Source organism: Mesoplodon densirostris, chromosome X (genome assembly GCF_025265405.1).
Source record: "Mesoplodon densirostris isolate mMesDen1 chromosome X, mMesDen1 primary haplotype, whole genome shotgun sequence".
In the NCBI taxonomy this organism is placed as follows: domain Eukaryota; kingdom Metazoa; phylum Chordata; class Mammalia; order Artiodactyla; family Ziphiidae; genus Mesoplodon; species Mesoplodon densirostris.
The window spans coordinates 132,092,384-132,118,563 of record NC_082681.1 but is presented as its reverse complement, the minus strand read 5'-3'; the positions used below and the strand labels follow the sequence as shown (position 1 = coordinate 132,118,563).

The window sequence follows — 26,180 nt, the reverse complement described above, 5'->3', positions numbered from 1 at the left end:
CTCCGCGGCATGTGGGATCTTCCCGGACCGGGGCACGAACCCGCGTCCCCTGCATCGGCAGGCGGACTCTCAACCACTGCGCCACCAGGGAAGCCCAATTGCAAGGATTTTAAGAGTTGTGAGTCAGGAACCCGTGGGTGAAGACCAAATACATAATATGAGAAATATTCTGGTCACCTGAACAACCAAATATATAGTCTTATGAATCACAGTATCACACTATTCCTAAGAGTATTTAAAACTCAAAATGAAACACAGTGACAATAAGCTTCCTAGTGCTGCTGTAATAAAGTACCACAAAGTAGATGGTTTAAACCACAGAAACAGATCATCGCACAGCTCTGGAGGCCAGAGGTCTGAGACCAACATGTCAGCAGAACCAAACCCTCTCCGAAGGCCCTAGGGGAGAATGTGGTCCATGCCCTTCTCTTAACTTTTAGCCGTTCCTTGCTTTATGGTCAAACTGAGTCCCCCTAAAACCGAGTTCCCCCGCCAAGTACAAAATTAACCTCTCTATCCAAAACGTTATTCCCTTGCTTGTCCTGTCCCTGTTCCCATTAGGGCCAAGGAGTAGCAAAGAAAAGGGAGGACTGGAACTGAGCAGGACCCTGCAGGGGCCTCCCTGGTACAAAAGCCCCTCCATGTACCCTGTTCCTTGTTTACAGAAAAAGGCTTTAGTCTTCTAAGCCTTCGCTAAGTTCTAAAGGGCAGACTTAAGTAGTTACTAATTAGGGAAGTGAGGGAAGGCAGAAACATAGGAAAAGCAGTTAAGCAAAAAAAGTAATGATAGCTTAAACACTACTTCAGCATAAAACAGAGTCCTAGCTGCTCAAGGAACATACATCACCATCTGACACATATGTTTGAGTTGTTCTTCAGAAACGAAGGCTCCCACCCGGGTGGAGGACGGTGACTGCCTACAGAGCACAAGACCCAGTCGGGCTGGAACCAGAGGTTGATGATTAAGATTCCTGTTCCCTCACCACCAACCCATCAGAAGAAAGTCATGCACCCTGGAACCCTCACCCCAAATGATGCCTTTAAACCGCCCCCACCTCTGAAAGCCACCAGGGAGTGCGGGTCCTTTAAGCGTTAGCTGCCTGTTCTTCTTGCAAATCCAATCGTCACATGGTTTTCTACCTGCGTCCTCACATCTATGCGTGTCTGTGTCCAAATCTGCCCTTTTTACAAGGACACCAGTCATATTGAATTAGGGGCTCAGCCTACTCGAGTGTGACCTCATCTTAACCAATGCTATGTCCAACAACTCTATTTCCACATAAGCTCATTTTCTGAGGTACTGCGGGGGAGGACATCAGCATATGGATTTGGGGGGTGGGGGACACAGTTCATCCCATAACAGTGACTAAAACTAAAGCAAAGCCATGGAAGACATGCTACGTTGTCTCAACCAAACGCCAACCTCCACCCCAACTGAGAATCTGCCTTCATGTTTTCACGCAGTTTTTCCACTTGCTTCAGAAAATCACGGTCGGGGTTTATTCCCTCACCTTGACCTCCCTGCCACCCCCCCGGCATCGGTCAGAGCGCAGTGTCTCCGTACGTCCCATCGTCTGTCCATCTCGCCAGCGACGACCGGTCCCTCGTGTTTTACAGAAAGGACTTAAGGCATAGGCTTGCATCATAAGGATACACTTGTGAACCATAAAGTAGACTCTTTAGGATCAAGCGGTCCAGTCTGTGGAGAAAACAGCCCTCTTAAATAAGCAACCACACAGGCACAAGGAGATGATGTGGGCATGCCCAGCATCTGCTGTCCCCACAGGGGAACCAGTCCATTCTTACAGTGCTTTTTCTACCCTGTCCAGACCCCCAACGTCATGTTCTTGACTTCATTTCATAACAAACCTTGACTGCTAATGACTTTTGCCCTCTGAGGTCTTTGTGAAGGCGTCTTCCCCCTACACCTAGATTTCCTGAACACATATGGTCAGAGGAAGCAGTGATGAGCTTCTTCCCCCATCAACAGATTGGAGCCGTGACCCATGCTTCAAAAGAGATGACGGCCAGCGGAGACTCCAACCCTCCCCCTAGACAAGTGACTGTTTTGAAACTGTGCCCTCGGTGACATTCCTGCTGAGGAAGCCACCACCGACTCCTACTTAATAAGCTAAATCTTAATAAATGTTATGTAACTTTGAACGAAGGAGGAAGGTTGGTCAGAAGAGGAATGTTGAGGTCAGGGGGCAGAGAACGTAAAGTTTCCATGCTGGAACGTGGCACAACTTACCAAGCAGAGAAGGACCCTAGAGAGAAGCCCCAGAGCATAAATAACCCTACATCAGTGGTTCTCAAAGTGGGGTCCCGGGACCAGCACTGTCAGCCTCAGCTGGAAGCTTGTCAGACATGCACATCTCGAGTGTGACCCGAGACCCACAGAATCAAAAGCTCTGAGGGTGGGGTGCAGTGAGCTGTGTTTTAACAAGGCTACCCAATGATTCTGAGGCTTGCTGAAGCTAGGGAACCTGGCTGCAGAGGGAGGAGGACTGTTGGTCGTACTTTGCTACACAGGACACTTCACGGAATCCCACTCCAAGTGTTGCTTCCTTCTCTCTCTCCATGTTACCAGGAAGAGTCCTGAGTACTTCATCCAGCTCTTCAGGTATCTCATAGCATTCTGGGTACTGAGACATACAATCCTCTTGATCAAGTAATAAATTGATCTTTGGATGTCTCTGTGTGCGTGTGCGTGTGTGTGTGTGTATGTGTGTGTGCGCACACATGTAATTTTCCTCCAACTCAAGTCCGTTTCTGCTTCTGAGCCTGAAGGCCGACACTAACTCGGGAAGCACGCATCACCCAGGGCAATGATCCCCAGCAGGTCCAGGCCACGCTGGCCTCCACTGTGTCTCGGCCTCACCTCAGTCTCTGGGTACCTTCATAAAATAAACAACTCGAGGAAGATGCTATGTATTGATTGGGAAAACGGTGAGGAGAAAAACCGCAGCAGTCTTTAAAGGCACTCTCAAGTCCCCTATTATTTTTCAAAATAGATCCTTGGCAGCTGTGAAACTTGACAGGGGTGATCCGTGGTTCATAATAAGCAGTTCCCAAGAGACTCATTATGGCCTGGTTTCTGGTGTGTTGACCAGCAGAGACTAAGGATTAATTTTAAATTATCGAGCTAATTACTCAGAAGCATTAATAGTAACCAGAGACAATGTGTTGCCAGATAACATGAACTGGATACATGAACTGGATTCTATTGCTATTATCACTACAACCATTTAAAAAATGTTACTTGAAAAAACATACAAGGCCCTATAAATGAAAACTATTTGCATTCCTACACGAGAGTTTAGTAACCCGTTTTGGAATACACTCAATAAATCCTAGAAGGACTTATTTTAATACTAAAGCAAAGTCTACCACCTTGATACACACATATAGGCTGGAAGGCTCAGGATGTAGTTTAGTTGACTTTCATTTGTAGTGGAGAAAACCTAAGCAGGAAAAAAGAATTACTAGAGATGCATGGTTTTCCCATTCTAATTGACTTTACTAAGTCAGATTTTTGTCACATGGTTTTCTTGTGATATATGCTTCTTCATTGTGCTAATTTATGCTATTCATTAGAGAGTACAGAATAATTAATCAAACTAATACAGAACACCTCATAGTCCATTATACCCTGACTTACATGATATTCTAGTCCATTCATCATGATTCTGGGTTATTTTAATATGAACTTCAAAAAAATAGTATGTTTTAATGAGAGATCACTTGAGAAAACATGATGAATTAAATGGGATACAAGAGAAAGCTCAATAACCCCAAGAAAAGACCTCGCTTTGCAAAAAAAAAAAAAAAAAAAAAAGTCAATTTCAAGAAAAATATGTTATCTGCAGAATTATAAGCACCCAGCATCTGGGAAGTCAACTATGTTTTCCTAATAGAATAGATGACCTAGAATTCAATGGCCTTTTCTACATACACAATACCTATCCTGGATTTCAAATTTCAATTTAAAAATCTACTTAAGCTATTCCCATGCATCATACGGGAACAGAAAATCTTTAAGTGACAAGAGCATATAAGAGATCTGAATTTCATTCACCACCTAGAACTAAGAACTTTCCAAGAAACTTCAAAGGGTTTTTTAAATTAAAAAAATAAATTTTAAAATATTTATTTTTAAAAAGTTATTTTTTAGAGCACTTTAGGTTCATAGCAAAATTAAAAGGCACAGAGATTCCCATACCCACCCTGTTCCCCCATACACATAGCCTCTCCCATTATCAACATCCCAATCAGGGGCACATTTGTTACAATTGATGAACCTATACTGAAACATCATTATCACCCAGAATCTATAGTTTACATTAGAGTTCACCCTTGGCTGTATATTCTATGGGTTTGGACAAATGTATAATGACATGTCCGTAACTATAGTATCATACCTTGTGCCATCCCTCATTCTGGCCTCTGTACGAAGCAGCCTCAGGCAGAGGCCTCAGGGCCAGTCTAGCAGGACATCAGAGTGGAGAGTAGCCACTCAGGGATGTGCTGTGAAGATGTCTTTCTTTCTGACCCTCCGCTGCCCTGTGGGCAGTGTGTTCCCCTGCACCTGTCTCAGGCCCCTCAGCAGGTGATGGGCTCTCTGAAGCTGCCAGTCCCACCCCCAGTCATGTCCCCCTGGGTTCTCCCCACTCCATCCTCTGGCTGCCCCACCGCCTGGCTCAGTGGGCCTGAGCTGATCGCCCTCACTGGCTTCCTGCAGATGAGCCAGGGGGAACCAAGACTCAGGTCGCCGGGGGGCTCCCATGCCCCCTGCTGGCCCCCCAGACCCTGCCTCTGACCACCCAGGTGCCAGTGGTAGCCAGAGCTGTTCTCACTGGGTGGACCCATCTCTCCTACGGGCCCCAGACCACCAAGGTCCATAGCCCCTCTTGGGGCAGAGTGGGCCCCCTACTTCCCCAGGCAGGTTCTGCTGACAAGAAAACCATGTTGGTTCCCCCCCAAAAAATTAAAATCCTGAAAAAATCCTCTGTGCTCCATCTATTCATTCCTACCCAGCCCCCAGCCCCAACCCCTGGCAGCCACTGATGTTTTTACTGTCTCTATAGTTTTGCTTTTTCCAGAATGATAGACAGTTGGAATCATACAGTGTGCAGCCTTTTCAGATGGGCCTCTTTCACATAGTGATATGCATTTTAGGTTCCTCCATGTCTTTTCACGGCTTGATAGCTCATTTCTGTTTAGTGCTGTGTGATATTCCATAATCCGGATGTACCTCAGTTTCTTTATCCATTCACTCACTGAACGACATCTTGGTTGCTTCCAAGTTTGGGCAATTATGGATAAAGCTGCTCTACACATCTAAGTGCAAGTTACATCGTGTACGTAAGTTTTCGTCTCATTTGAAGAAACACCGAGGAGTAAGGGTACGTTTCGTTTTGTAAGAAACTGCTTACCTCCCCAAGTGAGTGTCCCACTTTGCAGTCCCAGCAGCAGGAAGGAGAGTCCCTGTTGCTGCACAGCCCCGGCATCACCTGGTGCTGTCAGAGTTCTGGATTATGGCCATTCTAATGGGTACGTGGTGCTATCTTGATGTTTTAATTTGCATTTCCCTGACGACATGTGATGTGGAGCGTCTTTGCATATGCTTGTTTGCCATCTATATATTTTCTTCGGTGTGGTGTCAGTTGAGGTCTTTGGCACACTTGAAAATCAGGTTGTTCAAATTCCCTGTTATTGCTCTCAGACCAGCCTGTGGAGGATCGAGGAGGGCACACGACTCATTTTTCCGTCCCAAGATCTTCAGCACCAGCACTCACTCACCTAAACAACAGCAGCCAGTACTTCTGTACAGCTAAGTACACGGGAGGTTCTGCTCCGAGTGAATTGTGTGGCATCACAGCACGATCCAGTGAAGCTGTGTTACCATCGCCACCGCTTTACAGGCGAGGCACTTGAGGTGAAGAGCACGTGAGCAGTCAGCACGAACGCTCAGAGACAAAAGCTTCTTAAAAGGAAAGGACAGTTCACTTGCAAAGAAGTTCCAAGGGAATCAGACTTTCGGACCAGCTCACCAAAATTTTAAAACATAACAGGTATTTAAAGGCAAAGGTGCAATATGACCAACTTTACACATTAGACTGGTCATGGCTGAAAAACCCCGATTTTCTTATAGGCTATCACATCCACAAATGCCATGACATGTCTTCAGAATCATCACTGCTAAAGACAGAGATACTGTTGTTTTCATTCAGGAGAAGGTTTGCTATAGAATGGAAGACAAGCATTTTTTTTCAAAATAAGTGCCTTATTCTTTCCTAGATTCTCAAATGGAGACATAAATGAGCACCTTTCCAAACTCTCATGTTATAAGTGAAAAGGAACACTGTTACTGCAATCAATTTATTGACTCATATATCTGAGTTTTTTCTTTCAAAGAGGGTAACTGAATATGTAATAAAAGACTCATACATATACATTTAGATATGGATATACATATCTGAATACAGATATTGAACTAGAGACACATCAACCGAGACAGATGTAAAGTAAAAAGAGAGAGAACTAGACCAGTGGCTTTCAACAAGGGTGATTTTGTCCTATGGCACATATTGTAATGTCTGGAGATATTTTTTTTGTCATGACTTGGGGTAGGAGGGATGCTACTGGTATCTAGTGGGTAAAGACCAGGGATGCTGCTAAACATCCAACAATGCACAGCACAGACCCCATAACAAAGGATAGTCTGGCCCCAAAGGTCAGTAGTGCCAAGGGTGAGAAACCATGAACTAGACACTCCTGGATCATACACATACAGACATATATATGGAAAAAAACATTTTGGCCCTAACTTCATACGGCTGTTCAAAAAAGAAGAAACTTCCTCCTTTTTTTTCAAAATTGTGGAGTCATAAATGGGACTAGAGTATGCCAATCTTGCCCAATAAAAAAACAGGTTTAAAATATTATACAAGTCCATGGCCCCTGTGTAAGAGAAACATCAAAATACAAATGGATGTCTGTTCTCATGGAGTCTCACCTCTAAATATATTTTTCTCTGGTGATACTTAACAAGTGAATATATCCTGTCCAGAAGTGTTTTTTTATTTCTTGGCAGCTGTGAGGACATTATCTCATAATTCCGGATACAAAAAATGTGGAAACAACAACAAGAAAAGATGTTCTGTACTTTCTTTTACATTCTGGCCCAATGGGAAAATAACTTCCCAGATGCAGGCCATTTCTGGAATGATCAGCAAATGGGTTTGGCTGTGCTGCTTTCTGAATGGTACAGCCAAGTGTCAAAATAAAGGAGGGAGAGGGAGAGAGGAGGGGGTGACAGAAAGGGAGAGAAAGTGCATTACTAGTCAAACATGCGCCAGGGATATTTGCCAGACCTCTACCAAGGGCCTACCTATGTCTAAAAGAGGAAGAAAGGAACTGGGGTACATATCTTAGGATTTAAAGGCAAAGTTCTAGTTCTAAACGGCTATAATAGCCCAAAACGTGAACGAGAAAATGAGAAGCCAAGAAAGTGCTCACCTTCAACCAATGACTATCTTTAATCGTGGACAGCATCTTGGAGGATTTCTCTGCACTTCCTTGCCACAGAAGAAATGTAAAAGAACTGCAGTTACGAAAACATTTTAGCAGAGACCGGTCTCCTATTTTCTGCTCATCGTTCCTCAAAGTAATCAGTAACTTCTCCATAAGCTTGGCATCCTTATCGCTAACACGTTTCCACTCCAGAAAGCAAGCTCCAAGTTACGCTATGTTGCAGCTCGTAACTGTACCTACATTTGAATCATCCATATGGCAGGACTGCTGGGCAAGAATGGGCCACCCCAGATGCCTGGGTGGTCTTCTGATCCTTGTTTCACAAGAGGTTTCTCCTCTATGGTGAGCAAAACCCTCTTCCTGGGGGAATGGCCATCAAGGGAAGAACAGACATCAGTAAGCAGGAGCAAAAACAAGTAGCCTGTCATGATGGATAGGCATGGTAATCTGAGTATCTCAACAGAATTGTTTGTACAGAGATTTCTCAAGGAACAGTGTCATATTTTCAAACGTGGTGATGATGATGGTGATGGTGGTGATGGTGATAATGATGATGATGGTGATGGTGGTGGTGATGATGATAATGGTGAGAATGGTGATGGTGGTGGTGATGATGGTGATGATAATGATGATGATGGTGGTGATAGTGTTGATGGTGATGGTGATGATGGTGGTGATGATGATGATGATGATGATGATGATGATGGTGGTGATGATGGTGGTGATGATGATGGTGGTGGTGGTGATGATTCCCTCATGATTGGAAATGGTCTTGGCATTTGCATTCTGAAGGGGTCTGCTCATCTGTTGGAAAGCAAGCTAATGATCCTGAGATGCCAGGATCCTTGCCATATTTCAGTTGCTATAACAGCACTTGGAAACCTGTTCAGCGGCTGGGGTGACATATCACTACAAGATGTGCATCCCCTTCAAAATCTGTCACTATCGCAAGGCTTTGTCAGTTTTGTTTCCAGTCCACAAAGTATAACAAACAGCATAAATTTCAAAAGAGTGCTATTCATTCCAGTAGTGTAGGCATTTAAAGAGAGGAATAGAGGCACTTACTTAAGTCTAGAAGGTGCTCTCTCTCTCAATTATGCATTATCAGAGAATTAAACAAGAGTTGATAAACATACATCAGATGAACCATTTATATGAACTCAACAGAGACACAATAAGTAATCGGGAAAAATCACCTTTAACCTGAAAACTTTATATTTGTTTGCACTTAGAATTTCTCAACCGTTTCAGTCTTTCTTTTAGAGAAGCTGTCAGTAATCTCCCAAGAATGTGATCCACCTGGTTAGTCCTCAGACAAGACCATCATTTGCATTGGAGGGAGAGAGGAAGAACAAAAACACTGTGATGCGTTTCACACATAAGAATTATTAATGCATTAGAATATTAAAGTGGGTTGAAAAAAGGTGTAAACTGCAAACAGAATATGGAGAAAAGAGCTCTAAGTTGCTTAAGTGAATGAATTCCCAGCATTTTTCTTGTCCCCAGCACCAGTAGGATTAATGACATTTTCGTAAGGTGATGGATTACTGTGCAAAATTAATGTTTCTTGTTTCATTAAAAGGACCCTCTGTTTTGTGTTTGCACTTACAGACTTATAAAATTGTCACTTCTTTGGATATAACCAGAAATTAGCTATGAAATTTAAAAAGTCATCCAGGATAATTAGATACTGAATTGAGGGGAAACATCCATTTTTGTTCTCTGAAGGTTATTTGAGATCCTATGCACGCCAGTAAGAACACGCACTTCCCTAAAATGAAGATGGCGGTCACCAGACATTCAGTGGTGACGGCATATGTGCTTTATCTTTCAAAATAAGAAGGTAATATGAAATACAAAATTATAAATTTTGAGGTCACTCTAACAGAATGCTATTTTCTCAAGTTGGCAGGATATTAATCACTTGGAGACGGAAAAGCTTATTAAATGACGAAAGTTATAATTTAAAACAAAAGGATGGCACATAGCACAGGGAGATCAGCTCGGTGCTTTGCGTCCACCTAGAGGGGTGGGATAGGGAGGGTGGGAGGGAGACGCAAGAGGGAGGAGATATAGGGATATATGTATATGTATAGCTGATTCACTTCGTTATACAGCAGAAACTAACACACCATTGTAAAGCAATTATAGCCCAATAAAGATGTTAAAAAAAAAAACAAAAGGATAAATAGCATGTGAATTAAGAGCTTTTCTTCCCTCTTGATGAGCCATTGTTTCTCAGATTCCCCTGAGGATAGATTTTTGCACTCTGGGGGATTAAAGAACCCCAATTCATCACCATTTTCTTTTCATGTGCAGCCTTGAGAATTTTCTAAATTCTCTTCTCAGAATTCCTTATTGCCCAACTTTTATATCTTACAGAGATGATGGAAAGAATGATAAAATGTAAACACACACACACACACACACTCTCTCTCTCCCAAAACCAAAACAAAAGCAAGCAAACTTATAAGACACACTGAGTTCTTAGAAGTAGCTGTCACATACCTACAAGCCATGAACACCACTTGCAAATATTCCAAATGTGTCCCACCACTGCACAAAACAGCAAAGGCAGCCAAGAATGAAGGTCAAGGGTGAAGCCCTGAGACCTCTGTTATTTCCAGACAACAAACTCATCCTCCATGGCATCAAGGCGTTCAGCTGTTCGTGAAACATTCCTGCAAGGATCACAATACTACTCCGCTATTTTGCTAGACAAGTGGGATTCTGGGTGGACCTCAACAAAATCAACTTATACGGGGGAAAAAAGTTCTTCATCTAAGAAATTATGGTAATGTGTTAAACAATTCTCTGTAAAGATTTAAAAGATGATTCATGATTATAACACTTTCTTCACTTTAACAATTCTTTGCAACTATTTGTGTAAATGTCTGTCTCTCTCCCTCTCTCTCCCTCTCTCTCTCTCCCTCTCTCTCTAGTAGAAAATAATTCTTTTGTGGGCAGGAAGCACGTGTCACTGATGCTGGGTCCCAAGAATCTAAGCTACCTGAAAAACAACTGTGTGTGACAGATCCATATTGGTTGGAAGAAGGATTGGGGTAGACAGATGCACAGCGGGTGTCGTTGATGGACTGCTATTTTGAATGGGTTTTTTCTATCACACCAGCAACCTTTCAGTCGTCCACAATTGTGCCACTTTGTGATGCAGTGGTACCTCCAAGAGGCAAGGAGAGAGTGAGACATGGAGGTCCCTTTCCCCCAAAAAAACTCCATGATTGTCGATGACATTACAGCTGATATTTTCACTCTGTCTTCTCTCACTGTCAACATGCTGAGAAGCAGATCATTTAGTATAAATATTTGGGAACATGACAATCAGGGCTTGAGTTTCTGCTACAAAGACTTGGTTACCTCACTTCCCAATAGCTCACAACCTTCAGTTGTCTTATCTGTAAAAATAAAATAACACTCCTGACCTCAAAGAGTTGTTGTGAAGGTCAAATAGATATATCATGTGAAACTACTTTCTCAGCACCAAGACAGCAAAAAATGCGATGAACGCTAAATACCTTCTAACCTGTGGCTCAGTGATTCAGGAGAGTTTCTTACTTAGGATCCAGCCCCACCAATCGGAACTGGGGTCCTTCCGTAAACCAAAGCACGATGGCAGGGAGATGGGAGAGGCAGCCCCCTTCTCTCCTTTTTATGTTCATCTGGGGCTCTTTCTTAGGGGTGCTGGCGAGGATCTCCACAGAGATCAACTCAGTAGCATGAGGGCAGCTGGTAGTGTGGCCCGATGTTCAACCAGATCAGCAAGAAGCAGGAAGACACCACTAAGTGTGATGACCTGCTCTCAACCCGTCCTGGAGAACAAAGCACTTGAGTTTTGTCACAGCTCTTACCAACAAGTTCCCAAGGCCTGGCTGCTGGCTGGGCGGGCTGACGCTGCATCCCGTCCATTAGGAGCCACCTAGAGCCCCCAACAGACAGACCGAACTCCTGCAAGACTCTGCGTTTACTCACGTCGGCTGCTCTATGTTGGAAGAGCCCAGCTTTTGAGGCTCAGCTCAAGTGTCATCTCCCCTAGGACACGTCCCCTACAGCAACAAGCCTGAGATCTCACACAAATAACTCTCCCTGAGCCCTCCCTTGTGGACTGCAGTGGTCTGTTTATAAGTCTTAGCCCCTACCAGACTATAAATCCCCCAGGAGTAGGGATTTTACCACCTCCTCTTTGAAATTGCAGCAATCCATCGATATTAGCTGAAATAAGTAGAAATGATTCAAGTGGCGTTTTCTGTGGGGGTTTTTTTGTTTGTTTGTTTTAAGGGAGAAACAGACCCAGCATCTACGGTCTGAGATTTACATTAAAATGAGCCATAAACACTGCTTCCATAAATCTATCCTTACTTATCGGCTATCAGGGGTAACCACTTTTATCTAACCTTCTCCATCACCATCAGGGAAAATGCCTCTGCTCACTATTTTGAAACCATGTGCATAATCTTTTAAAGATATGGAGGGGACTCTAGGTCCGGGGAATGTGGCAGCCTGGTCACTTGCTGAGTAAATGCAAAGTTGGTTAATATCTGAACTAACTGGTCCTCTTTGCCATCCTCTTAGACCTGCCAGGGGTACTGAGGTTAATGATGTCCCCTCAGCCCACCTACTGTCCACCTACCAGGCCACTATTTCAAGCTGGCTTTAACAGCACCATCATCCCTTGAGACCTTGGGGGATTGGTTCCAGGACCCCTGTGGATACCAAATCCGCGGATGCTCAAGTCCGTTATGTAATACAGACAGCCGGTCCGTATTATAATAAGAGTATAGCCGGTCCTCTGTATCCACGGGTTCCTCACTGGCGGATTCAACCAGCTGCGGCCAGGCAGAACCAGAACACACGGAGCGCCGACTATATATATTTTTTCACACAGGCAATGAAGGCGCATGATGTGCTTATGTCTTAGGATGAAGATTTGAGACTTTTTACTGAAATCATCAGGAGAGAGAAACTAAATTCAAATAACAGAAAACGTACTGGCTCTTACGTGCTTCCTCGTCTAGAAGGATTCTCTTTTTAATTTGTATAAACTCTCACTTTTTTTTTTTTTAAAGGGAATGGTGGATTACAAAACAGAAACAGACTCACAGACTTAGAAAACAAACTTATGGTTACCAAAGGGGACAGGAGGGGGAGGGATAAATTAGGAGTTTGGGATGAACATGTACACACCACTATACAGTATATAAACTCCATCATCACCAAGGACCTGCTGTACAGCACAGGGAACTCTACTCAATGTTCTGTAATAACCTATACGGGAAAAGAATCTGAAAAAGAATGGATATATGTATATGTATAACTGATTCACTTTGCTGTATGCCTGAAACTACACAACACTGTATATCAACTATACTCCAATGTAAAATAAAAATTAAGTTAAAAAAATAAATAAGAAGAAAACCAGCAAAGGGGATAGTGGGGAAAGTCTGAGCTGAGAGTTGTGAACGCTGGGTTATAGCTTTACTTCTACTATCTATTATCTGTATGTGCTTGAATGAATCATTCCTATAAGCATCAAGCTGTCTAATCTGCAAAACAGAAGGGTTGAATTAGATGAGGTATCTGAAGGTAGGTGTCTGAGGTTGGGTTTCCTGGAAGCTGAGGCTGAAAGGGGGTCTTTCTGTGAATGTGATGTACCGGGGGGAAGCTCTCAATGGAAGGGGAGGGAAGGATGCAGGAGGACCTGAGTAGGCATGTGGTCTCGGCTAGAGACCTGATAAGCCTGGCCCCGTGCAATGCTTTGGAGCATAAAGTGCACCAGAGTTGATCCCAGCAGAGGGCTGGCCTCCTGGATCCCCCAGCAGTGAGCCAATGGCCATGATCTGCCCTCATCAGGGAAGGAGGGTACACTGCCCTGCTGGCAAGATGGTGCCCAGGGGCTAAAGGTTAGTCTCTCAGGGGGAGCAGCTGTAAGCTATTAGCTGCCGATCCAGGAGCCAGGGGGCTGGCGGGGTGAGGGACAGAAAGTCACCAACAGCGTCTCCTGAGAAGGAATAGGTGTCTAGGACCCATTTGCAATATTCAGAGAATCCAAAACAAATTACACGTTCTCCTAAGATAGATAGTACAAAAATAGCTAAAATGTCAAGAATGTCAGTTTTATCAGTCTGCTGTAGTACTGTGGGCGACCTCACGCTGATCTGAGGTTTGAAGGAGTTATGGATATCTTTGATTAACGTGAAGAGGAAAAACTAGGTCATACTTAATAAAGGCCATATGTTGACAGACAACATACTTTCAAAATATGGAGGGCAGGCTGAGTGGAAATGTTGAAAGGTGGCTGGCTTCAGCACTCGAAAGGACTTGGAGCTCAGACACTGGAGCAACAGCATGAGTTATGGGGTAATGTGACAAAGCACTCCAACAGGGCGTTTGCTATTTTCCCCAGTACTATTGTTCATATAAAACATGTCTCTCAATAATACAGATACGCTTCACTGATCACCGTCCCAAGCCCAACCCTCAAAATCGTGTAAGAATCAGATTTCCGGAAGGCAATAGCAAGTCACACGTAGGAACTTCTCCATTTCTGAGTGAATACAAGCCACGCCCACTGACACTTTGATAAGTTTCTTTACCTAGCCTGAAAGTTTTATGCCCATTTGCCGAAACATACTCAGGTAGGTTATACAGTGAAATCTGATGAATCTATTTTCAAAAAACATTAAAAAAATTGTAAGTTGGGAGGTTATTAAGGTGGGAATGCTTAAACTAACAACATTAACTTTTAAATGTAGGTCTCCAAACATACATACATGTATGTATTTATTAATATAATATATTGAAATATATATAAATATATACTATACTCAATGTATAAACATATAGATATATAAATATAAATATATTTCTCCTCTAATAGTACAGTGCACAAATAAATAAATAAGTCGGTATTTTCTAATGTGTTTTCTTAATGTTCTGTAATAGTCACAATAAGATACACTGGTAAATCACGGTTCAAGGAGAAATGCTGTATTAAAAACATGAAAATTTGCCATGAATAACCTAATGTTTAGTTTGGGTCAAATTCAGAAATTCTTAGAAACACAGCCAGAGATCCAGTGACCCAGACCAGGAAAAATAAAGGTCAAACTTGAGGATGGCCTCTCTTCCCAGAGACTTTCTCACGGCAGGCCAAACGGACAGGCCACAGCTGAGTATGTTCACCACAAAATCGCTCCTCCAAAAACCTGCAAGCCTGGGGCAGTTCTGTGGCTGCTAAAGGTTTCTGATGCGCTAATTGTTTGTTTACTTTTTCTGAGAGGAGAGGCTAGTCTTCTAAGCAGAATGAGCTAATCACCAGCTTACTTCTCTCTTTTGCCAAAACAAACAGCTTCCAATTACTGCTAGAAAAAAAGCCTCTGATCTCTAATCAGCTACCTAAACGAGTCTATCAGCAGTAGTTTGGAGACTGAATAATGTCCCATTAAGCTGGAATCTCTTAACACTAATAAAATTCTAGAGCCCTAGGACCAAGGGTGCCAGCAACTTGCTACTTATCTTCCAACAAGATTCCACCCACTTTTCCCCTCTGGTCCCAAAATCTGGCAAAGAAATAGACGCACTCTTCCTATTTTATGACACGTGGGCTCCTCTTTTTCCTCAAGCCCAATTCTACTGAGCCACCTTTGAGAAAACTCGGGCAGAGAAAGAGCAGGTTGCAGGTCTGCTAATACTTAGTGGAAAGGCTCTGTGACTCAGCTCCATCACTGCCAGGATGAGCGGAACCTAGCGAGACGGGCAGAGTCTCCACCCTGAAGGTCCCAAGGAGCACAGAGGAGGCGGCCACCCTCGAGCTAAATGAGAGTCACCCAAACAGAGACAGCTTATTCCAGGCACATTGTCACTGTCCCCCTCTTCTTTAATCTCCTAGCGAGGCTGAGAAAACAAGTGCACGGCAGGTTATTCCCAAGTGAGCACGTCAGCACTGCGCCCTTGAACACGATGCAAGACTATGAAGAACCGCCAGGACAAGTGGGCTTAACCTACCTCTTCCAAGGGTTAAAATACCCAAACCGGGGCCAGCCTCAGAGACAAATGACCAGCGCACGTGGCCCTCGCTCAGAAGGGGCCCCACACCTGAGGGTTAAGGTGCCAAGATGGCCACACTGAACTCCTCAACGGCCGTGTCTTTGAGCTTGTGTTTCGTGTGTGCGGTCTGGTGGGATATGGGAGTGTGTTCCGGAGGCTTTGGCATGAATGATGCGGCCTCTCCCCACCCCCCTCCTCCCCGGGGAAGAGTCTCGGCTGCCCACTCCCTGGCCCACTGGCACCCCAACCCTCCCAGCCTCCCACTGCTCACCCCCAAGTCACTGTCATCCTCTACCCTCTGCAGGGGCCTGAGTGAGCACGACGAGGGTCAGGGTGGCGTATGCATGCGTGGATGTGTCCCAGAATTTCGTAGTGGCTGTCCCCGGCCCAGGCTGCGACCATCATACTGTGTTTGGTGGATGGCCAGCCGGAGTCCAAGACTCCACGGGTACAAGCCTATTGCCCGTCCCTCAGGCAGGTAGCTAATTGCATCTGGCAAGCAGATCTAAGCACACCTGGGGGCTGACCATCTGCTATGGGTTGAGCGTAGGAGGGGGAGAGCCCTAGCTCAGCTTCCTGAGGATCCGGCTAGAACAAAGTGTGGTGCGCTGGTCCAGCAGCTGGCAGAACAGGGCACTGGGCAAGTGCCGTGCCTGAGCAGGCGTATGCGCTCGCCAGACCCCAAGTGCCCAGGACGGTCTGCACATGACCTGCAAGATCCCCTTGTGGGGCACCCACTGGGCACACCCTACACAGGGCACTTTGGGGGTCCTCGCTTCCTCCTTCCCACCTTCCTGAGTCTGGTCCCCGCTTTTCCCTCCAGGGATGACCCAGGACATCAAAACTGTGTACTGCTGGTGAGTCCACATACAAGTGAAATGCTCTGATGTTTGCGTGTAACACTGGCGCTGCACAAGAGAAAGATGAACAGTGAAATCCACGCGAATGACTTCATGTTTAAATTATGCTTTACCGAGAACAGCACTGGATAGCAAATTCCAAGAGGGACGGGTCACAGAAGAAAGAACAAGCTTTATACTTCAGTTCCTTCGACAACACTTCTTGCTGTCTGAATAATGGACGGCACGTTTCCATTTGGCGCTGCGGCCTGAGAAAAAGGCAGCCGGTTCTGAAGTAAGTTAAACCACTAACCAATAAGATCCTAAAAATAAGAACAAATCCCAAACCTGTAGCTGTCCTTGCTGGGAACCCAGGTCCCCCGTCTATTAGCGTCTCAGCATCCCGGGTCCTTATCAGCTCTAGGAGGACACCAACGGTACCTTCTTTGTAGGACGGTGATGGGGATGAAATGAGACAGACTTGTAAGACCCCCAGAACAGTGACCCCTTTATTACCATCGCTTTCATTATCCCCAACAGGTTTTATGACCTCCACCTTGCTGGGCAGGTGTCCTACCGGACACACAAGAGGCTGGAAGCTCAGGAAGGTGATCTTCCCCAAGCTACGTATCTGCCAAGTGGCTCAGCCTGACGCAGAGCCCACCTGCCCGGCTGCAGAGCCCACCTCCCTGCTCCTTACCCCACAGCTCGGACCTCGGCTGCATTCACTGAGCAAAGGACGCCCTTCCCAGCTGCCTCCGTTGCCAGGCTTTTAGCCACGTGCACGCATGATACGTGTGAACTTGAAATGGCAACGTGCCCAATGCCCTGCGCACGGCATCGTGGAGCCGGGTACTGATAACCTGTGAGATGCTAGCCGTTTCTGCTTTTCACAACTGAGAGGCAGCCCTCGGTGGTGAAATCAATGATTCAGTTCAGAATCCATCTCCCTTGCAGTATGAAATGCTAAGAGCCTTCAGGTAGGGGGGCCGTGGGCAGACCATTCAGGATACAGATACTCCAGTATCCCCATCACCACCCCCACTTCCAGGCATCAGGACTGAGTCCCCTGTGCCATCAGGCAAGGCTGGCAGCCACATGATTGACGAGTGAAGCCGACCTAGCCCCACACATGGGGAGGCACGCGTGCGCTCCATCCACCTCCAGCCTCGAGCTGCAAGGCCGGGAGGCACCGGAGCGTGTGCAGAACTGGGGCGGGGACGTTTGGATCCCAGCCTCCTCTGCAGGCCTGCTATCCCAGGTCACTGGCCCTGGCAGCTCCTTTAAGGGAGGCCGGGAGCTGTGCAGGAGAAGTTGGGAACCGGCACCTGCTCCAGAAACAGCCTTCTGCTCCAGTTTATTTGTACAAGTGCGCGGGGTGACCCTGAGAGAAGGGGCTCTTCCGAACCCTTCCCCCAGCCCAGCCTCTCCCGCCCATTAATGAATCCCACGTGCGGCGTAATGAGTTGCCCGCAGGCTGATTCCTCCGCATCCTTCCAATTATTTAAAAGGGGGAGGGGCAGGGAAGCTTGACGCTTTATGAGGAGTGTGTGGTTCTGTCTTCTCAAATCTAAAGAACGCTTAATCCCTGCAATTTAGATAAATCAGATAGGCATTACCAGGTGAGGGTTAAACCTCCAAGAATGGCTTTGCAATTGATTGCAAAAACAGCAGTTATTAAGTCCTAACTGAGTAATTTGCAGCTTATTTCACCCAGCTAATTAAAATGTAATCAGGATTGTCTGGCAATGTGTATTCTGTCAGCAGTTTTTCTTCCGAAGAGAAATCATGCCAAGAGACCACAAGAAAAGCCTTTCACGGGAATTGGCTCGATCTAAACTGCTTCTTTAGCCGCTGAAACTGTAAAACAAATAAATTACAGCAACTGACAATTCCATTTAAAGAAAGAAAGGAGAAAGAAAGGAAGGGAAGAAGAAAAAGAAAAGATACTCTTTCTCCCTGGGAACAGGCTGCCGTTTCGTTTTGTTTTCTGTTGTCGTTGACACAAGAGTGTGGCGTCTCCTAAGGACAGCGACGGCGGGCGCAGGGCCGGCGGTTTGGAAACCAGCGGGCTGGGAAGGAGCCCTCTCCAGGATGTCCGCGTAATTTCAGCGCACGAGACCACACTGCCTTTTCCCTTTCCCCGAAGACCCACGAGGACAGCAGAGCGCGCCGAGCTCTCTGACAACCACCGATGTCGCTTCTTGGAGAAGACAGAGAAGCACGCACTCAGGCGCATGCAAACTTCGCCTGCTGGTTCACTCTCTGCAGAGCCCAACTTTTAGTTCTCCTCGTGCCCCTCGGCGCGAGGTTTCTGGAGTTCTCATGCCAGAATGAACATCGCTTCAGACTTCGGAAATTCGTCCCCACCTCCACGGTCATTACGATGGCCTCCTGTCGCAGCTTAGTGCCCAGGGCCTCTGGGAAGGCTCATGTATCCCGCCCGAGTGGAAGAGACGCCCAGTTTATTTCTCAAGGGCAGAGGGCTCGGCTTAGAAGCCCACCCAGGAGCCCGGCTCTCCTTCTGGCCTCCGCAGTTTTCCCCGCGGCGAGAAGCTGGGAGTCTGGAACAGGTGAGCAACTAAGGATAGGACCGAAACGAGAGGGCGAGAACCAGGGCGGGCGAGAACCAGGGCAGACGAGAGGGATTCGGTTAATATCTGCGTGAATGGTTCCAGAGTGCGCGCACTCGGGTCAGCTGCGGAAGGCAGCTGTGGGACGCACCTCGGTCGGGGCTGGGAGCGGTTCCCGTGCGCCCACCCTCAGCCAGTGTCCCTGAGCAAGTCCCGCGGGGGTCCTCCCCTCTGTGGCGCCCTCCCTCCCCCCGGCCCCCCGCCCCAGGATCCCGGCCATCCACGGCACCAAAAGCGTGCCGTTCTCTGAACCTTCTACACACCCAACACCCACGCTCCCACAAACAAGCTCTCCTACCCTCAAGCCGACAGAACCTACGAGGGCTGGGGGCAGATACTGGCCCCCGGGAGTCCGCTCAGAGCATCCAAACACGGCGCCTCCAAGTCCCGTATCCCCTGCATCCCTTCCCTTACTCCCCACGCCATTCGCTGGCGAGACCTGGAAGCTCTGGGGCTCCGAACTGGGGCGCGCACAGCTACCATCACCACCGCCTCCCCGGGCCCCAACACAAACGCGCTGGAACGCACGGCTTGGCCCAAGTGCCCCGCCCGGGGCTCGAAGGGTGGGCCGCGAGCTCTCGGCCCGCCGAGGGGGAAAGCAAAGCTCGAAAGAGACAAAAGTGTCCGCCCGCCGGCACCTGCGGGGCCGGGGCTCGTCGCGCGGGTCCCCGGGCGCAGCGGTGCGCGCCTCCCGGCCTCGCTCGCTGTGCCCGCCGCGCCGAGGGCCCGGAGCGCCCAGGAGTTTGCGGGACTGGTCAGCAGCCCGCAGTCCCGCGCGGAAGTCCCGGGCAACTAACAAACCCACACTCCCACCCTTGGAAGCCACAAAACGGCTCTCCCTTCCCCGAGAAACCGCCTTTCGTCTCCCCCTCGGAAGAAGGGAGTTAGGTAAAGACGCCGCAGGCTTCTTCTTCCTTTCGGGGGCAGGGAGGGGGCTGGAAAAGAAGGTTCGCGCACCCAGACTGTAAAATCCACGCGGAGGGGAAGCCGGATCTGCCGGCTGAGCTGGGCGAGAAGTTTGGGCGGCGAGGCTGGGAGGCGCGCGCCCCGTGCGCACCCGCCGCGGCCCGCAGCGCCGGGGAGGACCCGGGCGGGCGGCGGTTCGTACCTGGGAGTGCTGGAAGAAGGCGGAGATGCGCGTGATCTGCAGGCTGAGGCACCTGGAGGCGCAGCGGGCGCGCTGGACGCTCCCGGCCGACAGCGACTCGTCCAGCCGCCGGGCGGCCGTCGCGCCGGAGCCGGCCGCCAGGCAACCCCCGGAGGCCGCCAGCCAGAGGCAGAGGGTCAGGGGCGCCCCGGGCACCATGGCTGCGGGTCGGGGGCGCGGGCGCCGGGCGCTGGCCGAGGCTCCCAGCTCCGCGCCGGGGCCGCACTGCCGGGAACCTCGCGGCCGCCGCAACTCCGCTGGAAAGTTCAATCATTCAACCCCGGCTCCGCGCCCTCCCCGCCAAGGCCCTCCCCGCTCTGCCTCCAGGGGTGGGGCGAGGGTGACAGGCGGCCGCGCCATTGGCTGGAAGGGAAGTGAGTGACGGGGGGCGGGCGGAGGGCCGTGGGCAGGTCTGAGGGGCAGCGAGCCGCGAGCGCCGGCGCAGTGGGAGGCCGGCCGAGCGCCGCCGCGCGCCCCTCTCCAGGTGGTCCGCTCCCACGCAGCTTCCCCCACGGTCCGCTTGCGCTCCTTCCTGCCCCACCTCCCCCCGCCGTCCAGGTGAACGTCAGGTGCGAGCAAGCCCGGGCCTGGATGTGAGGCGCTGTCTCGGGCAGCAGGGCCTCGGCACCCACAAGGGCATGGGAACAGGCTAAGGAAGGGCGGAGCGCCCCTACGCTGTGGGCTTTCTCCCCGGTTCCTACCCCGCGCTCAGCTCCGCTCACGCTTTCGCTTGTCTGAATTTCCCTTTTCCCGAGGAGTGGGAAGGAGCCAAGTGACAGGACCGTGGTGGGTGTCATACGGCGAGACAGAGGCCAGGCGGGGACGTTTGACCGACACGACCCTCCTCCTCCTCCCTCCCTCCCTCCCTCGTTCCCTCTCTTCTTCCTCCCTCCATTTCAGACCTTCCTCCAGGCCTTTCCTTCCCTCCTTCCTATTGTCCCGTGGAAACCGATCTGAGCGCGCAGCTGGGAGCATTTATTACAGAGACCCACACCGCTAGTTTCCTCAGGTGTCTGTTGTTCTAGGAAGCACCACCCGCCCAGCCTGAGTGACTAATTCAACACAAACCTTTCCTACACTCTTCTCCTGGTCTTTGCCCCAAGTCTTCTGATTGGGCCTTTTCAGCAGCAAAATTGCTGCCCCGTCCCCTCTTGTACTCTCTTCCAATGCTCCTTCACCACGCGCGTTCTCCAGCCCCAGCTAGGGCCCCACCAGAGGAAGAGACGCAGCAGCATCTACGCCACACCACCCCTAACAAAGCTCTGGACTGCCCTGAGCTCCACTGGGAAGTGACTGTGCTCCAGCCCCCTGCCGGTAGGAGAGCCTACAGAGGGGCTGGGATGTGAGGAAGTCTGTGCTCCAAACTTGGGGATATTTATGTAACGCAGCAGAGTCCAAAAGACTCACGCACACGCATTCGGATGCGGGACAACTGACTGATACTCCCAGGAACTGGCACTGCCACATTCTCATACAGAATTGCACTCACACATTCCAAAACGCACTATCTCCCTAAATACGCCACTAAGCGTAGCTGGAGCGTCTAGATGCACGCAACCTGCTCGAAGATACCGCGCAAAGCTGGAGTCTTCTTCCCATAGAGCCCGTGGCTTTTTCCAACCTCCAGTCCTGTCCCCCTAAAATTCTGCAGATTTTCCACTCTGAGATTTTGAGATCTTCCTGTTCAATGGTAAAGACAAGCATCTGCAGTTATCCTATTATACCCATGTTTCTTTTACATCATCTTACACATATATTTCTTCATAGAGTTTAAATCAGCAAGGCCAATAAAATTAATTGCTTAGCGTGTTTCCCAATGAGTTTTAAAAACCAGAGTTGTTTTGTTCAAAAGGTTCTGTAGGCAGAGCTGGCCTGATGGGTGTGTGACCTCAGAAGGATCCATACCTTGTGTAATGCTCTTCTGTCACAACCCTGACGTTCATTTTCAACACCGTCCTCCGAATTCTCATTTCGCCCTAGGTCCCACGAATTACAGAGCCGGCGGCACCTGTAGGTTTTAGCATTACAGTGCTACACGTGAGCCGGAAACATAAAAAATTTAGACATGAGCTCACATGAACTCATAAGTTTGTTTAAAAGATGCTCAGAACTGTGGATGGAAATATTCTTAAAGAATGTTAAACATACTCAGTATTGACTAAGCGCAAAGAAGCTCACCGTGGTGACCCCAAGCAGGAAGGTGCATTGAGCCTTAGGTCAACTAACGGAGGAGAAGCACCTAAATACCGGGATTGTCTTCTGAATGTTATCGGTTTCATTCAGGAATTACTACAAACATTTCCAAAAGCTGCAGTGGATCCTTCCCACAGGGTTTGAGTTTTAAAGTTAAGCAAATACCTGGTCTTCATGAAGGCAAGGATATTATGCATGCCTATATTTTCTTATGGTATCTTTGATTTATAACTCTGCATGTTATATCGTGAAATTTATATTCTAGAAAGTGAAGTCACAAGGACAAGCATGCTGAGCTTTTAAAACAGCTTTTAAATGTTCAAAGGAATCACTGTATTTTTTTAAAAAGCGACGTGTGTTCTGCTTATATGGGTTACATAATATATTCATTTCCATGAATAAATGCATTTTATGATAAGCCACAAAAGAACATCTAGTGAGTTGCACAAAAAGCTTAGGATTAAACATATAGGGCTGCTTTATTATGCATATGTTAAAATAATACTTGCGGTTATATTGCTTTCTTCTTTTAGAATTATCACAGACATCTTCTGTGATTATGCTGGCTTTTTTCATGTTATTTATTTGAATTGCAGTTTAAAGTAACTTTAAAAAGGAAAGCATTTTGGTAAAGTCAGAATAACAGTCAAAATCTACTATTTTATTCTGCTCACATATGCGCAATCTATTACACAGCTCACCCTTTGAATTGGCACAGAGACTCCCTAACTTTTGACATGACTGGGTAAGCCATACCCTACGATCCTGAAGGCCAACCACATGAGAGGGGAACCAGAAGTAGGTGTGGAAGGAATGACAGGTAAATGAATGGGTGAGACTCGTCCAGGTGCCTTAGTAAGAAAGCGCTTAGTATGTCTTTCCTCAAAGCCAAGTTGGACCTCACGGTCTGAATGTGGAGAAGAAATGAACCTCATATTGACTTCAGTGGGACTTAAACAGACAAAACACCCACCTATGAAAGAGAGTAGAAAAGGGCCTTAATTAACTCTTATCTCTATGTATATGAACACAGTTGGACCAGAATGTGTGGTCCATCTCAGTCAGGTTACAGAAGAAACACAAAACAAGGCCCCCATTCCCAGTTTCCAAAAAGTTAGCTATGCTCTTCCTTGCAATTGATTTAGGTTATCAGTTTCTTCTCCTTTTTATACTTTTTTTTTTTTTCTTAAGCAGAGAATAAGAGGCCCCTGAGAGGTTTGCTAAAGGTGCACTCCAAGACGCCACGTGCAGAGATTCTAAGTAAGCATATCTGAGGTAAGGCAGCCCTGGAATCTCAGCTTCGAAACAACACCTGATCCCAGAGCAAGTGAGCCACGGACAGGTTTGAGAGAGAACTGATTTAGAAAACCTGTGCCCCATTTAAAATGGAGTGGAAGCTTTGATTTCAGTAGCATCTATGACTGCATTTTGTTTAAAGTACCTTTTTTAGGTATGTGTGTTGATATAGATTGGACATACCTATCTACTTCTTAATAATCATATTGATATATTTTTTCCAAAACATTTAGCCAAGACACTCTTAGACTCATTTTGGGGGCCAGCGGCTTGTCTTTTTAAAGGCTTTTCAGCTGCATTCAATAAGACTAAACTGTGAAGGAAGCAAGCACAATCTTTCTCTGACATTCCCCTCTTGGAAAAGCAAATTGAGAGCTTGCTGTAAAACTGGAGAAGACCAATACTTTAATTCGATGGCATTTATGAGTTTTCAACCTAGTGTGGTCCATGGTCATTGGTTATGGGTTATAGGGGACAGTGACGTGAGGGCAGGGAACTCACATATGGGGCCCAGTTTCCTTTTAATTGCTTTCATTGGATGATGCAATAACATGCATCTTCTCTCAGAAACTGCAGTTAACATCCAGAGAAATTAAAATTAATTTTTAAAAATTAAAAATTAACATCTTGAGAAAAAACAAGAAGTGAGCCATGCTAGAGCCTTGGCCCCATACTCACCTCTACATCTGCATGCGGAGTTGTCAGAATTTGGTAGCCAGACTCTTCCAGATCTCTTCTTCAACTGGGCTTTCCCCCTCCTCCAGACTTAACTCTTGTCTGCTCAGCTTTGAACTGCATGATCCAGGGAACATAGAGAGAGCTCTTAAAAAAAGAAAAAAGAAAAAAAAGCGTGAAATGGGGAGCTCGGATGCAGTTAAGAACTGCATGTCTAAATATCAGATTTGTATCCTTTGTAATATGATTTCAGGTAAGAATGGGGTGGACCTCTGTGGCGCTGTACCAATCTGTTCCCTGATGGCAAATTTAATCATTTACAAACGAAAATTACAGCTTTTTGCATTGGGTCACTGAATATACACTCAGCTTTTTGGAAGAGGACACGCATATCCATTTCCAATTATCTGCTTGCTTTTTTCATCTTGCAATGTAAATATCCTATTTGGAGATAATTGTAGTTTACAAGACATGTTCCTCCTCAGCAAGATTATAAACATTCAGTTGCAGTATATACACAGGTTTAAAGGTATTATTTTTAATTACCTCGATGTTTACTAAGCTATTACTAACAAGTATCAGAAATGTGTTTGCTGTTACTTTTGCGTGCTGAAGGATATTTTAATGAAAATTTTAAACTTTTTTCTGCAAAATATACAAATTGTCAGATATCCCAATTTCAAGCTACTACTACGCTTCAAGAATTTGTCTCCTTGCCCTTTTTCCCTTCCCTCCCCCAAAGTCACCATCAATCCATCAGTTAGTGTTAAAGTTGTTTGGTGCCTGTTCTGCAGTCATGCTAAGAGCCTGTTCTAGATTAAGTCATCACTAAAGTTTTATTCTGTTCCTGCAATAATTACTAAAATTTAAATGCTTACTAAAAAAATGTATAGGAGTGTGTGCATGTTTATGTTTCAGGGATCAATTGTATGGTGATGGTGATGTTCAAATGTAAATGCTTTTACCCTCCCAGCCCCAGAAAATTTTAACTGTAGCTTATTTGAGGGCTTTTGTTGATTTTAGTGTCTTATTGAGCATAACAGCTGCTGCCCATGCAAGGAACACTGGGTTTTTAAAACCCCATGGTTTCAAAGAATGTTCAATGTCAGTAGAATTGAACACTTGTCCCAAAGACCAGGCAATTAACTGATTTTACACAAGTTTTAATGTTAGCAACACAACAGTGAGCAACCAGAAAGAGTCAGGGTTCTCACCTTTGATTTTATAGACAAGCTGTAGATACTGAAAAACATATAAAAAGCCATAAAAGAAATACTATGTAACAGCCAAATGCTGGACACTAAAATATAAAAAGTAACTTGTGTATTTCAGGTTCTTGACATGACCAAAATATGACCAGTTTGCCCCCAAACATACATTTTGAGCAGCATAAGCAAGTTAAAAGAAATGTAAATTATATAATTTTATCCCAAATCTTAAATGAGATAACTTTAACTAAAAACCTCATTTCTCACTTCTGAAGGGCCTGCTTTTCATGGGAAATGAATGATAAATTGTGCAGTAAAATTCATATTTAAAATTTTGTAAAATGAGACTTTTTTGGCTTTTTAAAATGAAGCTCACATAATCAGACTTTTATTCGGATTTTCATTCCTAAACATGAAAAGAAACCTACACAGGTGCTCCTCAGAAAACTGAAGCTCTATTCTGTTGAAAGACTGAAGTGGGGCTGTTCTTTGATGTTGTTCAGCCCATGGAAATTTCCACTGAGCCATGTAAATACCATTGATTCGGAGAAGTTTCTGAAAATGAAAAAGGCAACTTTTAGCAGGAAACAGC

General features: G+C 46.5%; 1 protein-coding gene and 1 pseudogene across 1 annotated transcript in view; one reads left to right on the top strand and one right to left on the bottom strand.

Moving 5' to 3' along the window:
* ANOS1 (anosmin 1) overlaps window positions 1-20,375 on the bottom strand; it is a 191,359-nt gene extending 170,984 nt beyond the window's left edge. Inside the window, exon 1 of the mRNA XM_060087089.1 lies at window positions 20,178-20,375. Within this exon, the coding sequence (XP_059943072.1) occupies window positions 20,178-20,375 (198 nt within the window). The remainder of the gene's footprint in view (window positions 1-20,177) is intronic.
* LOC132482596 (histone deacetylase complex subunit SAP25-like) lies at window positions 2,021-4,904 on the top strand (annotated as a pseudogene).
* Window positions 20,376-26,180: the final 5,805 nt, after the last annotated feature.